General features: G+C 36.6%; 1 protein-coding gene across 8 annotated transcripts in view; it reads right to left on the bottom strand.

The window, feature by feature from the left end:
- Positions 1–808: 808 nt before the first annotated feature.
- The window catches only part of RICTOR (RPTOR independent companion of MTOR complex 2), a 119238-nt gene continuing 103737 nt past the window's right edge, over positions 809–16309 (bottom strand). For 5 of the 8 annotated variants that reach the window (XM_030330811.1, XM_030330837.1, XM_030330846.1 and 2 more), the window contains 8 exons: positions 16118–16189; positions 12782–12959; positions 11951–12035; positions 10964–11197; positions 4926–5081; positions 4469–4592; positions 2786–2924; positions 809–2670 (listed from right to left, as the gene is read on the bottom strand). In XM_030330811.1, the coding sequence (XP_030186671.1) occupies positions 2596–2670; positions 2786–2924; positions 4469–4592; positions 4926–5081; positions 10964–11197; positions 11951–12035; positions 12782–12959; positions 16118–16189 (1063 nt within the window). In that variant the 3' untranslated portion in view covers positions 809–2595. The remainder of the gene's footprint in view (positions 2671–2785; positions 2925–4468; positions 4593–4925; positions 5082–10963; positions 11198–11950; positions 12036–12781; positions 12960–16117; positions 16190–16309) is intronic. The other 3 variants (XM_030330828.1, XM_030330819.1, XM_030330861.1) reach the window with 3 other exon arrangements.

The following is a 16309-nucleotide window of genomic DNA, read 5'->3' as shown; positions in this document are numbered from 1 at the left end:
ACATTATTTTGGTACTTTATAGTCTGGTAGTTATCTATTATTTATAGATGATTTTCTCAATTATTTCTATTACCACTGACACCATTCCTAATCTTTTCTGCTATAATTTAAAATTTTTAAATACTAAGTTAATCACTTGGCACTGCATGTGAGTATTTTGCATTATTAAAGTCTTTTATACAAATGAGTACTTGAAAACATATTAGACCCATCAGTGAAACATGGATAAACCAAATAGCACTATACATTTAAGTACAGACTTTTTTTTTCCTTAGATTACTGATAACCACAAAACTCTGTCTCCCCAAACTAAGTGCTATAGGCAATTACTATAATGCATACATACATGTCTTTCAAAGTAAAAGTCAAAAAACAACAACAACAACAACAACAACAACAACAAAAAACTGTTAGGCTAATAGTAACAAAGACTTCATTCCAGGATGGATGAGTGAAATGAGGTCCAGGATGGGGACAGGTGTGTGTGTGTGTGTGTGTGTGTGTGTGTGTGTGTGTTAAGAAAGAATTACTATTAACTTTTGAGGGATTAAACCACAGATTTTATACTCTGTATTAACTGAGGTAGTGTTTAAAATGAATGTCTAAAATATGTCAACCCCATCATGAATGAATAAGATTACTAAATTACCTCCTTTGGAGTTTTTAACCACTATTTGGTCTAATATCTCTGACATTTGGTTTCTGGAAGGCAGTTCAATCGTCCAAGACCAAAGACCAAGGTGACAGGCAACCAACGTTCTTAAAAGTACTGTTAACATTTAAATAAACACTTGGGTTCAGTGATAAATTAAAGTGAAAAACCATATTTTATTGTCACTTGGTTTTACGAGAGCAAATCCGAAGAACCACTTCTGAACGCGAGCAGCAGCCTGCAGCCCTTCTCTGCTGTGACGGTGACGCTGCTGCACGGTGCACGCGAGAACGCACCGGACGAAGCGCGGTCAAGAGGCGTTATGAAGGGAGATGAAGTGCTTCATCCCGGATGGAACTTTCAGTGCCAGTAAATTAAAAAAACAGAAACAAAACAAAACGGAACAAAAAACACAGTATCTCTGTGAGTTACGTTTCCTAGTTCACAGGGTTCTTGACAGAGATCTCAAAGAACAAGCCCGTTATAAAAACAATCTGTAATACGGGAAAATATTCATCAAGGTACTGTGTGGCAAAGCTGATGTGTAACTGTAAAAATGGTATAAACAAATGAATTAAAAAAGGGTCCTAATCAGTCCAGCTGGATTTTTTTTTCTATTATATATAGACCTCAAAAAAGATAATCATTTACAAGCATTCTAATGGTGATGGCCATGCTATTTTTATATACAAATTTGCATATATGTTTAATTCCTGTAAAGATTTCCAAACATCTTTAAACATATACAAATTAAACACACAAATAAACAAAACCTTGCCCTCATCAACTTAACAGCTTCACAAATGTGATAAAGGCAATTGTGTTGATAAACTCACCTATCACCGCATTTAGTTTGTGCAAAACAACAACACTGATATAAAAAAATTAAATTACTGCTGCTTTAAAATTTGGTACTTAAGGCTTTTCACTACAATTTTTAATCATAATTAAAGTTGCATTAATGATTTTTTTTTTTTTAAGGAAATATGGCTCTTCTTTTCCCACGGAATGTGTAAATCGGAGGCAAACTTATCTCTTCCTCAGGAAATCCCAAGTGTCAACTTACTGCTTTCTTTTGCTTTAGGTCTCATTTAATAGTGCTCGCTCTGGTTCCTGTTTCAAATGGTGATATGGGAAGTTGATGCAAATGACAAGTCCACTGAAAACATGTGCAATTCTACAAATGGGAAATACTGAATTATAAAATGATGTTTCGATACGAATCAAGAACTGTAGTGAAAAACCTTAATTGGTTCGGATAGCCTATAACAACACACTGCAACAAAAGTGAAGAGACAGAAAACAAACAAACTGTGATGCAAGTTTAGTAACATCAAAATAACTTATACAAGTTCTGGGTTGTTGAGGCTCTTCTTTTGCTTTGAGGTTACAAACCTCTGAAGTAGTGTTACAAACATTAGGAAAGATGCGGAAGGGCCAAAGTTCCCGCTCTAATACCAGCAGTTCTCGCACACCCCACTGTGGTAACGGAGTGCAGCCTCAGAGACACCGATTCCTGGTTTCCACGAATTAGTTAACAAACAAGGCATCTTTAGATTTACCCTAAAAAAAGAATTCAGAAATAACTGTGTGAAGGGTGCTTCTGCATATCCTATTATTGTTCCACTGTGGTTACGCTCTTAAAAGGAAAAAGTAGAAAACCTACGTAGGTATTCAGTGCTTGGCTCTTGCATATAATGGTAACTAAAATTCTTAAAAGTGTGGTAATGAACAGCGAACCCCCAGAGGGCTCAACAGGGACAAGAGGAAGTTGTTCCGGTTGGGGAAGTCCGCAGTTCCAACTGTGTGTGTACCAGTGATCGCTGGAACAGAAGCTACTCCTGTCTTTGCCGCCCGGTCAGCATTTTCTGAGGCTTTTTGTTAGGAACTCGGCAAGTCTGAGTATATATGGCGTCCATCTATGCACGCGATGAGCACCGAGGTCAGGACTCAGCAGCTGTGTCCACTGCAGGTGGCTTTGGTGGTGCTGCCAGCACAGCCTCTGCTTCTTCATGCATCTAGGAGAGAAGTGGTGACTTGCTGGCGTTTCAACAGATACAATCTGTCCTTTAACTTATCCAAACACAGAATTATTCTCGGAAGGTAAACTTCCTAAGTACGAGTGCTACTTACTTGTAAGAACTGTACATCTTGAAATAATTCTTGTATGAACCTCCGACACGGAAGTCTAAATGTGCAGTGTGAGAGCAAATGAGAAACCTCAGAATAAAGGCAGATGTCATCAAATGTTTGAGGATACTTCTCCTTAATTCTAAAACCGAAGAAAAGATGATGGTGGGATAAAAACTGTAAAAACAACTTACCTATTTTTCCGCCAAAATATCACTTTTGAAATGTTTTTCCTCTAGACATTGATTCGATGGCATATTGGCCTAAGAATATAAAATATTAAATATCCCTAGCTCACACTTAAACTAGACATTTTAAGTTTGGGGTTACCAGAAATACTCTTTTTCACTAGCATGAGAAATTGCAAAATTTACTTATCTGCCTAGGATGACTTAACTATTTTCAAAATTAAATTTTTAAATAGAAATAAGTTTTTGGTTAAGTGTCCGACTCTTGATCTCAGCTCAGGGCATGACCTCAGGGTCGTGAGTTCAAGGCCTATGTTGGGCTCCACGTCCAACTTAAAAAAAAAAAAAAAATAGAAAAAAAAATAGAAAGAAGTTTTAAAAGTTAGTTTGAAGTTATTAATATCCTTAACTGGGCTATCTCCTTTTATCTTCCACCTTCTAACAGTGGCTTTTAACTCAGAATCAGGGGTGGGGTATGCGGGGTAATACACAGGCTAAAGACCCGCTAACTGCTAGAGAGTGTGTGGCCGGAAAGTCTGCAGTAGGACCTCTGTGTTACTGTTTTGTTTTTTTTTAATTTTTGAGAGACAGAGTGAGACAAAGTGAGAGTGGGGGAGGGGCAGAGAGAGAGAGGGAGACACAGGATGGGAAGCAGGCTCCAGGCTCGGAGCTGTCAGCACAGAGCCCGACGTGGGGCTCGAACTCACGGACCGTGAGATCATGACCTGAGCCGAAGTCGGACGCTCAACCGACTGAGCCACCCAGGCGCCTCTGTGTTATGTTACTGTTTTTTTAAAGGCCCACAGGAGACTCTGCACTGTGTTTCTTCTGAAGACCACTGCTTTTTAACAGTGCAGATCGAAGATGGTAATGGTTCAATGTAACTTTTCTTTTATCTTGCTGCTCTGCTTTAGAAAAACAATAAAAATTCTGCAACTTGTACTACGAGAAAGAGGAAAAATAGGGGGGAAGAATTAAACCAAGAAAATATCACTTGTTTTTGTATAGGTCCACTTATCTTAAATTGTTCAGTCTCACGATTCCCACCCTTTCTTAAAAATTATTCAAGACCCCAAAAAGCTTATTTTTGTGTGGGTTACAGTCACTGTTAATTACCATATTAGAAATTAAAATTGAGAAGATTTCAAAATATACATTAATTCTTTTAAAAAATAAGCCCATTACCTGTTAACATAAACACGTACGTCTAATAAAAAGTATTTTCCAAAACTAAAAAGTGAGAAGAGTGGTATTGTTTTACATTTTTACAGATCTCTTCAAGTCCAGCTTAACAGAAGATAGATTCACATACCTACTTCTGCATTCCATTTGTTACTGTAATACATTATTTTGTTTGAAGTACACGAAGGAAATCTAGCCTCACACAGATATACCACGCAGAACTATGGATGTAAGCTAATAAGTCTAACTTTTGAAGTGTTTCAAGGATCTTTTTTACCCTAAAGAGCAGAACAGAGAATACTCATGGTTTACTTACGTTAAAAGCCCAGTTTCATGACATTTAGTTGAAACTGAACTACTCAAATTAATGACTAATCTCAGAACTTCTTTGCGAAGGAGTATGCGGCACATTGGTGTATCATCTGGAATTGTTTTAACACCTGAAAAGGCGATTAAAATATTTTATCTTTATCACAATAGAAAATGATTACAACTCATGAAATTTGTTCTTAAACTAAAGATCTAAGACAGAGATAAACTGCGCATAATCTACTGATCGTTCTGGAAATAAAATTCTAATGCAAGAAGCCAACTAAAAGGATACACCTCAGCAGCTGATTCAGGTGACTAAATACAGGTACTGATAAGGACACCTGACTAAAACAGGCTTGCCACAATTTTGAGATAACATCAATTAACATTATTTATCAACAACAACCACAAAACTAAGTATAGTTTTACTAACCGTGTTTGGATTTGAATCTGAAACTTACCTAACAACAATTCTGTGCTTTTGGTGCTGCTGGCTGAGCCTTCTTGAGACACTCCATCACTGCATCCAGAAATCCCTGAAAACTTAGAAGGAACCACTTCTAAGGGATTATGGATAGTCTGCTCACACCAATCAGAATATGGAATGTCTTGAAGGTCTGAAGAAAAAATGAATTATTGCAATTAAAGTATCATTATAATGGCTTAATTCCTATGCTTGCATTATATACCAGAGAGGAGATGATTCCTTTTAATTTCTTTCCAATTTGCAACATTTTCCATAATGATCTTGGAAATAAATTCAGACTGTTCAGATAGTGAAATTTGTTAAATTCTAAAGATTTTATACATAAATTTTCCTAAATTACAAAAATAACATAAAACTATGTGATTAAAGAATTCAAATAAAGACATATATAGAATAAAACATGAAGGTACCTTATCTACTCCCTCACCCATGACTCCCACCCCCAAACTAAATTCCTCCCTAAAGGGAAATATGGTTAAAAAGTTTGACATATATGTATCTTTAAGATCTTTTGCTATTTTAAATTTCTTTTTCTTATTCTTTGGGTGTGGCAAGATTATGCTATACTATTATTCTATGACTTCCTTTCTCCCCATTTAATAATTACCAGTATAAGAATCATACTTCCCTGGGCTTATCATCAGTTCATTCCTTAGAATTAAACTTACTACCCTTCCCATGCATTGCTAAGGTACTCCTAGATGGGATTTTGAAGTCAACCAAACATCTCAGTGTTTCTAAGATGACATTAATTTTTTTATTTAAAATTTTCCTGAGCACTTAAAGTGATTAGGGCAAATGGAAATCAGGAAGTCTTTGGCTATCCTTTTAGGGAGTAACACGGGTCAACCTATAAAATCATACAACCTTCGTACTATAAGACATACTGGAAATTAATTAAGGCTCTCATCTCATGAAAGAAAAGAAATTCAGAGAAAGGAGACACACACTTAGCCAGAAGGTAAGAGCTCTTGACAGATGGTCCAGTAGTCTTTCTACTATAGCATGTTGTCACAGTACAGAAAAAAAGCCCTATTTTTAAAGCCCAGGAAACCAAACCAATGTCAATCTCCCCCTATGGTTTTTTTCCACAAAACAGATATCACCCCCTCCTCTCACCTCTAAGCACTTCCTAAGATTACTATTTACATAATACTAAGCAGAAAATGCTTTGGTTCCTTGGAAAAGAATAGTTATAAATTGGCATAGTTTTAAAATTCTGGTTATTAAGGAAATCATGTGTCTTTCAGGCACTTAAAATAACACATGCTACTTCATCATTCATGGATTTAAAAAGTAAAACTATTGCCAAAAGATTTGAGAACTAAAGATGTACTTAAAAAGCAGCAGTGCCAAAGGCATCCAAATCGGTCAGGAGGAGGTCAAACTTCACTCTTCGCAGATGACATGATGCTCTATGTGGAAAACCCAAAAGATTCCACCAAAAAACTGCTAGAACTGATTCATGAATTCAGCAAAGTTGCAGGATATAAAATCAATGCACAGAAATCGGTTGCATTCCTATTCACCAAGAATGAAGCAACAGAAAGAGAAATCAAGGAATCGATCCCATTTTTATAATTGCACCCAAAACCATAAAATACCTAGGAATAAATCTAACCAAAGAGGTGAAAAATCTATACACTGAAAACTATAGAAAGCTTATGAAAGAAATTGAAGAAGACACAAAAAAATGGGAAAAGATTCCATGCTCCTGGATAGGAAGAACAAATATTGTTAAAATGTCGATACTACCCAAAGCAATCTACATATTCAATGCAATCCCTATCAAAATAACACCAGCATTCTTCACAGAGCTAAAACAAATAATCCTAAAATTTGTATGGAACTAGAAAAGACCCTGAACAGCCAAAGCGATTTTGAAAAAGAAAACCAAAGCAGGAGGCATCACAATCCCAGACTTCAAGCTATACTACAAAGCTATAATCATCAAGGCAGTATGGTACTGGCACAAGAACAGACACTCAGATCAATGGAACAGAATAGAGAACCTAGAAATGGACCCATAAACGTATGGCCAACTCACTTTTGACAAAGCAGGAAAGAATATGCAATGGAATAAACACAGTCTCTTCAGCAAGTGGTGCTGGGAAAAATGGACAGCAACATGCAGAAGAATGAACCTGGACCACTTTCTTACACCATACACAAAAATAAACTCAAAATGGATGAAAGACCTTAATGTAAGACAGGAAGCATCAAAATCCTCGAGGAGAAAGCAGGCAAAAACCTCTTTGACCCTGCTTGCAGCAACTTCTTATGCAACACGTCTCCAGAGGCAAGGGAAACAAAGGCAAAAATGAACTATTGGGACCTCATCAAAATAAAAAGCTTCTGCACAGCAAAGGAAACAATCAGCAAAACTAAAAGGCAACCGACAGAAGAACAGAGGGTTACTGGAGGGGTTGTGGGAGGGGGGATGGGCTAAATGGGTACGGGGCATTAAGGAATCTACTCCTGAAATCATTGTTGCACTATATGCTAACTAGCTTAGATGTAAATTAAAAAAAAAAAAAAAAAAAGCAGTAGTGCTGAATAACCAGGTAAGAGACGAACATGTTATTTTAGACTCAGTTGATGAACTCCCCAGGGACTATGATGACAAAATATTCCAGCACAAGAACAGTAAGAAATTTAAACTATATTCAACTGACATGTTTCTGAAAACTTATAAACTTTTATATATTTCAGCCTTCCCTTTAGCCAGCGATGATGACTCCTAACATGTCTAACCTGTTAGAATCACATCCTATCTCTGAACATGTCATCCGTTCTCATTTAAAAAAAAAACAAACAACTCATTCTTCTAAGTACACTAGAACTATATAATTGCACGAACATCTGTGAAGGTGGCAGAAGCAGAACAGGATGTTAGCAAATACCCTCTTCCAACAGCCTTTCCTTTGAGCTTTACATGTTTGAACAACTGCCAGACCAGATGTTCTAAAGAATGAAATGAGCTCTAGTCTTGATGTTCCTTTAAAATGGTCATTAAATAGTACAGGGATTAGTTTTTAGTTATCTGCCATGGACAATACGGATGTCTTCTTTCTGATATACAAAATCTTCCAGGTGGCCTACAGGAATGCTTCTGAAACTGTACTGTGCACATGAACAACCTGGGAATCTCGTGAAAGTGCAGATTCTATGTGTGGAGTGTGAGTTTCTGCATTTCTGACAAACTCATAGGTGATGCTGATGCTGCTGGTCCTCTGACCATACTCTGGGCAGCAAGAGATCTGCAGGGCCAGGTCTCTGCCTATCTCTCTAGGTCATACATCCTCTTCCATCTTGCTTTCTGAGCTCTATTCACACAGGTGTCTTTTCAGTCCCTCCTACTTCCCACGTACACTCTCATAAGAGAAGACCTTTGCTCTGGCTGTTCACTCTCTCTTCAAATTCTCTATATGCCAGTCTTTACTTTGTTAGCTTCTATTCATTTTTTAGACCACAGCTCAATAATGACTTCTTCAGAAGTCTCCTCTTTGACTTGGTTGTGTTCTACTTGGTTGTATTCCTTTGCTAATACCATGTACCTACCCTTGATGACACTTATTACAAATGCAGTATTGTATTTACATAATCAATTGATCCAGTGACTGATCAGTCAATCCATTCATCCATTTCTTTCCCCCACTGAACTGAAGCTCAGAGAGTGTAAGAACAGTGTGTTATTTTTTGTTTTCCTTCCCTCACAAAAGTTTTCCTGGCATCTAGTTTAATGTCTGGCCCACGGTAGTGGCATAATAAATATTATGTCGAGGGCATGAATGAATAAAAGTTTGGTGACTTTTTAACCATTTGGCCTTCCTCCCTTCATGCTTCGGAGATGGGTATCAGTAACAAACTGCAATCATTTCCCAGTTCAGATTTTTCCCCTGCTGTTCCCTAGAAACACTTCATGTCACTGGCGCACCAGCCGAGAGGCTCTGACAGCTATGCCAAGGTGAGCACCTTTCTGCTTCCAGCAAGTGTTTCACAAGTCCCAAACCCCATGAGGCTCTCTGCCAATCACTCTCCCAGCTATAGGTCACAAAGGGATTAGAATTAGCTGTGACTATCTTCTGACTAGGTAATTGGAGGGCTGGTTTCCCTATTTCTTGTTTGATAAAATTAAGTAGAAAACAGCACAGTAAAATCCATCGTAACTGTTTCATAAGTGTTTGATGAATAAGTTTATAAATGAAGCGGAATTTGCAGAAACTAAAATATCATAAATGATGTAGAGCCAAATGATTTAAAGCCACACTATTTTCTACCGTGTATAATACATCAGAACAATATTGCCCAAACCTCTCACTCACAGGAAATGAGAATAATTACAGCACACTAGGGCCCTGGACGGCGCTGTTCACAGTGGAAAGTGCCTAGGCCAAGGGTTTGTCCAAACCCAGGCCCTAGGGGGCATGGAAACATTAAGGGAATTAATTAACTTAGCATACCCATATCTTATTTATGGTGCATCAGCATGCTGCAACCCATCAGTTGGAAAGCTCTGAATCAGACTATCAAGGAGAAATTTAGAAGAGTAACTCAGAGAACTTTAGTTATGACCAGGTTTTTCTTGAGTGTGGCTAAATGATATTCACCAAGAAAGGATATCTATGGAAACACTTTAAACGCTCATATAAACACATATTAATTTGAAATTGCTAATACAGATGGTCCTCAACTGATGACAGGTCGACTTTATGATGGTGCAAAAATGATACACATTCAGTAGAAAGTGCTTTAAATTTGGAATTTAGATCTTTCCCTGGGCTAGCGATCTGCGGTATGATCCTCTCTCGTGATGCTGGACAGTGACAGCGAGCCACAGCTCTGTCGGCCATGTGATCATGAGAGTAAACAGCTAATACACTACAACCGTCCTGTTCCCACAAAGCCATTCTGTTTCACGTTCAGCAGAGTATTTAATCAATTACATGACGTACTCAACACCTTACTATACAACAGACTTTGTGTTGATGATTCTGCCCAGCTGTAGTCTAATGTAAGTGCTCTGATCATGTTAGACTAGGGGTGCCTGGGTGGCTCAGCAAGAGTTGAATGCCCAACTCTTGATTTAGGCTCAGGTCGTGATCTCGTGGTCGTGGGATTGAGCCCTATGTCAGGCTCTGCACTGGGCGTGGATCCTGCTTGGGATTCTCTCTCTCCCTCTCCCGCTGCCCCTACGCAACAAGCTCTCTCTCGAAAAACAACAAAAACAAAGACAAAAAAACACTTAAACACAGAAAACAAAATAGTGACTGCCAGAGGAGAGATGGTGGGGCCAGGGGTGAAACAGATGCAGAGGATCAAGAGCACACCTATCACGATGAACACTGAGTAATGTACAGAATTGCTGAATCACTATACTGCACACCTGAAACTAACATAACACTGTACACTAACCATACTGGAATTTAAAAATATTGAAAGAAAACCAGAATTGTTGAATAGTTATATTGTACACTTGAAACTAATAGAACACTGTATTTTACTAACATTAGAGAAAAAAAGGGGGTGTGTGGGAGGCTCAGATGGTTAAGCCTCAGACTCTTGATTTCGGCTCAGGTCATGATCTTGCAGTTCTTGGGTTCGAGCCCCATGTCAGGCTCTGTGCTGACAGCGTGAAGCCCGCTTGGGATTCTGTCTTCCTCTCTCTCTGCCTCTCCCCCACTTGGCTCTCTCTTTCCAAAATAAATAAACATTAAAAAAAACCACAACAACAAAGGACAACAGACAGATCACACAAAGAGTCTTATGTGTTGGGCATGAATAGCCAGTTAAAGAACTGTCAACAGACTAATCCCAGAAAACAGTATGAAAGATGAATTGGAAGGGGCCAAAACTGGAGACAGAGACACTAACACTCCAATAGGAAATGATGAGTGACTGAACTAAGGCTAGGGTAGTAAGAATGGAGTAAGAGGGATGGTCATCAGAGCTGGGACATGACTTGTGACTGGAGCAGACTCAGATGACGTGGAAAAGCTTATAATCACTCACCTGAATGACTACATATTGCACTTAGTTGGTTACTGGGCTGGAAACCCAGAATTTCGATACAGACACAATAAAGGCAGTTATCATCTGTATGTTCCTGTAATCCAGTGTCTTCTGTACTTTCTAAAAACAGAGAAGCATCTGAATGGATCGAATTCATTATTTCTGTAAGACTCATCTGTTGTCGTAGCAAGTGAAAAGAGTTTTTTACAAGACCTCCAGTTCCAGATGGAAGACCTGTGCATAAGTAAACATGAAACAGAATCTGATAAAATCAATGACATCTCTTTTAAGGTACCTCAAACTATGTGAATTTTTGAAGAAGAAAAACTAGGGAAGAAAATCCGAAGTCTTTCTATGACTCAAAATCTAATTTGCTTTAAATTAGCAAATTAAAATTAGAAGATATGCTTATATATTAGTTTAATATGAAATTTTAAATAGAAGATGGAAAATTAAAATTATACAATTAAGGCATCATTTCAATTATTCTCAGTATTTCCATAAAGAAATGTAATAATTCTAAGTCTAAAGAGGTAACTGTTTAAAAAGAATCAAGATTATGAAGCTTTAATCTGTGGCTGATATGCATATATTCGTTAAAATCTTACAGTTCATAACAAACAGAGATCACGTAAAATATATTTTCATCTCTTTTCCCCAAACCTGTTTTTTAGACCTTTTGAAAGAATTAGTGTTGCAAGTTTTTCACGCATAATTTTTAAATCAACTGATCCAGTTTTTGTCTTCTTGAGAGGCTTAGTTGGAAGAACACTTTAAGTCCCTCATAAAAATAAAAACATACTGTGGTTTAATTTTAAATTAACGCAATTATTTTGGTATAATTTTTAAGCTGACCCAAAAGTAAGTATATCTGAATTTTTAATGTCATCCTACTAAAAATATTTTTCTTTAGATCAATTTTGTTTTAAAAACAATTTTCTTTTTAATATAAAGAGGAGTCTCAAAAGAACTTAAACCATGCATTACCTCCTGCATCATGGGCAAACACCCTGGCACCTCGATCATCATGTGGAGGTATGTTTTTTGTCTGAAAATAGGGAATATCCTTTACCTAAAATAGATAAATTATGAAGAAGTTCACTTTATGAATATTAGCAAAATTAAATTAAATGCAATTTAAATAGAATTACTATAGCACATGAACCTACCACAAACAGTTCACTAAAGAGGCTTAAATTACCAACATCTGACAAAATAAAATCCTTAAAGTCTTTATTTATTCTTGGTAATTTCAATAAATATTGAATGATTATTTTAGAATTTATCTAAAATGTCTTTAGACTCCTGAGCAAATGCGTCTTCTTCAGTACCATCTACCATGGAGATGTTTGTGAGTATCTGCTGGGATCAGGGCCACCTTATATACTGGGCACATGTGGCCGCCTTATACAGGATACATAGGTTTAAAAAAACCTAGGAATGTACTGTGAAACGTCCACAATGTTACATGTGAAAAAACACACAAGGGTAAGTCAAATGTGACTAAAAAGCAGTTAAAGTTTCACTAAACTTCTATAGAGAATATACTGATAAAGAAATAAAACAAGATGCTGATTTGGTTTGGGAAGAGAAGGAAGGATCATGTTCCGGGACTTGGAAATACTAAGTTAAAAAGTACAGAATAGTAGAGAAAGGTGAAACAGTTTCCATCATGAAACGTCTTTAAACAAAACTTGCCTTAAAAAATGATCTTCCCCTAAAACAGTATTTGCTCGAAGATACAATTTCTAGCAAGGAGTCATAGAATATGAAATAATAGGAAACCAACTAGTAAGAAAACAAGACGACTTATGATACCTGGAATATGTCATTGATGTCTACTGGAAGAGCAAGACCAATATAGTCATCTGAACTACCATATGTTGCACTGGACACCATGGATCTCACTGATGAGGATCGCTGCAGCGTACTTTGATTAATAGGACTCAGTAAGTCTTCTTTATCTAATGACGCATAACTTAAAGCTTTCATGAACCTACAAAACCGTAAAAAAAAATGCACTTGCATTAGTTTCTTGATTTGTAATATTAATCATATATAATTTATATGAAATTATAATTTATTTTTGTAACTTCACAAAAGATAAGTAGCTAGTCAAGTACTAAACAGTGCCATCATTTATTAAGTGCATGAAAACACTTGAAATTATTTAGCTGTTACAAAATGACATACAAAAGATCATCAGTAATGAGACTGTTAGGAAAAACAACTGCTATGGCCTCCCAGGTAAAAGTGTCAAGGTGGGCAATTAGAACTTTCAATATCTAGAAGCAAAACAAAACAAAACAAAACAAATCTTAGAAGTCACAGGTATGATCCAAGGATTATCTTCACAATCCTTTCAAACTACAAACTTTGCTATAAGTTAACTAAGGGCATGTCTATTAACTCCATTTAACATTATTTTTATGAAAAATAAGAATAAACACTTATTGTGTGGCAACAAGATTTATGTAACACAGAAGACAGACACAAAACAGCAATAATGTGATCATCTGTAAATATTACAAGATAGTCTTATTTGAAGCACTGGTATTTCCTCAAAGCACGCCTTACTAGTGATGCCATAATAAATATGGTATGCTGATATTTCCCTAAGATACATCTTTCTCATACAGATTTCTTATTCATGCAACATCCATGCTAAAATATTTAGTAGGTGCCTGCTTTGTTTATACAAGGCACTACACAAGGCTCCATAGTTAATGTACACTGGCATTCGGAAACCCAAGTCATTTAAAATTTAATAATGTAACCTGATATTTAGAAAAAATATTTTATAATGCATACAAAATAAATCCTTCATAAATAGTAGCTATTAAGATTATCATAATAAAAACCACTAATTTCTAATGTCCACTTAAAAACCACTCACAGTTGAAAATGACAAATTTCATAACATAGGTCCGCGGTTTTTAAATTGTATTCTGTTAAACCTCTCTTGCTCCATAAAACTCTTAAAGGAGTACTGCAGATAAAGCAAGGAATTATTGGATCACTTGCCCTCCCAATCCCTATCTCAACTAAGTAGATCCATTTTAATCTATTATCCATATTGGGTTTCCATAGAAATGTTTTTGTGAAGAAAGAGTTTCTCTACCTAAAACGCAACATTTGAAAAGCTTAAAGCCACTGATCTAGTCCAAATTCCATTAGATAAGGCAACTGAGGCCTAGATATTCCAAAATTCATGAACTTTACTACACAGATTCACAACAGTGAGCAACTGAAGTCTGCCTGGTTTCGTTCTGGATTGAGGAAGTTTGCAAAGCTGCTGAATTCCAGGCAGATGAGACATTATAGCATAATTTATGAAACCTTGTTCCTTGTTCAAGTTCATTCACTCAGTGCCAGGATTAGAATTTAGGATTAAGGATTCCTAATCAAGTGTTGTATCATGTCCCAAGGAGACATCTCAGTGAGACATGATTTTTTAAGACTGTTGGATTCGTGCCATCCATTATATCACAGGTATCTACAAGCCTACTTTTTTAATTTTATGAGAAAAAAAACAAAAAACAAAAAACAAAGAATAATAATCCTTCTCAGCCTGGCTTCCAAACTGTTATTTTAAAGTAAACTTGTAGTTATCTTCCATCATTTTCATTTTCTCTGAATGAACTCAATAAAGGAAAGGGGTAGGAACACAATTTTACCCCCATGGAACCTGGTACACAGCAAGTACTCAACACAATTTGAAGAACAAATGAAAGATTTGATGAACACGAAGTTTCGTTATGCTGTCATGCCTTCGTACAAGCTGTTCCTGGCTCTCCTGTTTTTTTCTTGTTTTTATTTATTTCCCTCCCAAGAAATTAAAACACCTATTCATCCTTTATAACACCAATAACCTGACATTTTACTCCAGGAGTAAAATTCCCAAACCACCTTCTCCTGGTCTAATAGAGAATACAGGAAATAAGATTCTAAGAATCCAGACTGGTTTGGAAATAAATGATCTGGGGTAGCTGTCTTTTTCTGGTCTATTCTTATGAATATTTAAGCAGTACAACTTTCTAATCTGTGCTTTCAACAATTTGGATAGAAATGCCTGCTTCAATGACACATAATGAACAGGATGCTTCAGAGTTAATGGTGCTTCGGTTACTGCACTGAGCTGTCAGATGGTGCAACTCTTACTGCTTACTTTGTTGTGCTATGTTTACTGCCCCTGCTTGCTGTGCTGGTCTTTGAGTTTTCAAATACGTTATTGTAATATAAAAGTTTCCTCCTTTGCTATCAATTTTATCAGTTGTCTTTTCCTGTTAAGAGTGTTCCACCAGTCAGAAGCTTTTCATTTTTGCTTCCATAGGCCTGAAAACCTGATATCCCTGCTTGTTAGATTAAGTATCAACACACTCTGAATTTGGGTCAGAGGTACCTTATCTCTTTTGAATAAAATTCATGAACCTCACTGCATAGATTTAGACTAGTAAGCTATTAAGAGATTTTCCTGTGTTTGTTCTGATTGATGAGGTTGCCAAAGCCAGGTGAGTTCCTGGTAGAGGAGACATTACTGCATAATTTATAAAATTCTATCAAATGAAATACAATTTATTACCGCTGCAAAGGAACCCCTTCTACTAAATGCATTAGCATCACTGAAACAAAACTGCTTAATAATATCTTAATGTTCTGAAGAATTTGGCTGTATAAGAGCCAAATGGGTTACGTAAGGAAGTAACTACCCATGATGATGATGATGATAGGTGTCAGGCACTATTCTCAGCACTTGACAAATACTAATCCATTTAAATGAATGTAAATTAATAACCAAAAACTAAGAAAGTTTTTAGAAGTAACTGGCCCAACAACAACAAAGAATGGGTACAAAAATCTTTGCCAACAGTCAAATTTAACATTGCCTATCTTTTAAAGGTAAAATCAAAGCTGTTTATTTTGATCAACTTGATCTAATCCTTAGATATGGCACAGAAACTCCCTACATGTTCTTGAGTGTAGGCAAACTACTACTGCTGAATCCTCAGAGCCAAGGAATTCATTTAATGTTCATTAGGTTCCTACCAAATAATCACAGCTACTTAAGACAAAATGAAAAGAATTTCACTGAAATCTGTCGTTACTTAAAAAAATAATAGTAAGGTCAACTTTTGGAGCCTTAAATTGACCTACCTGAAAAGGTTGTTTGTTATTGTAGGTCTTAAGCTCCTGATTCCCCCGACATGCTTCTTTTTAAAATCGATCCTTGCAGAAGCGAGAAATAAAAAAAAGCTTGTGACTTGTGTGTCCTTGAAAAGCATGTATGTTTATTTTCAGGGCCTAATAGAATTTCTTTTCCCCCCTCGCAGCTGCAAGAATCCATTT

Source organism: Lynx canadensis, chromosome A1 (assembly GCF_007474595.2).
Source record: "Lynx canadensis isolate LIC74 chromosome A1, mLynCan4.pri.v2, whole genome shotgun sequence".
Classification (NCBI taxonomy): Eukaryota; Metazoa; Chordata; class Mammalia; order Carnivora; family Felidae; genus Lynx; species Lynx canadensis.
The sequence above is the reverse complement of the archived record's forward strand: the minus strand, read 5'-3'. Positions and strand labels throughout refer to the sequence as shown.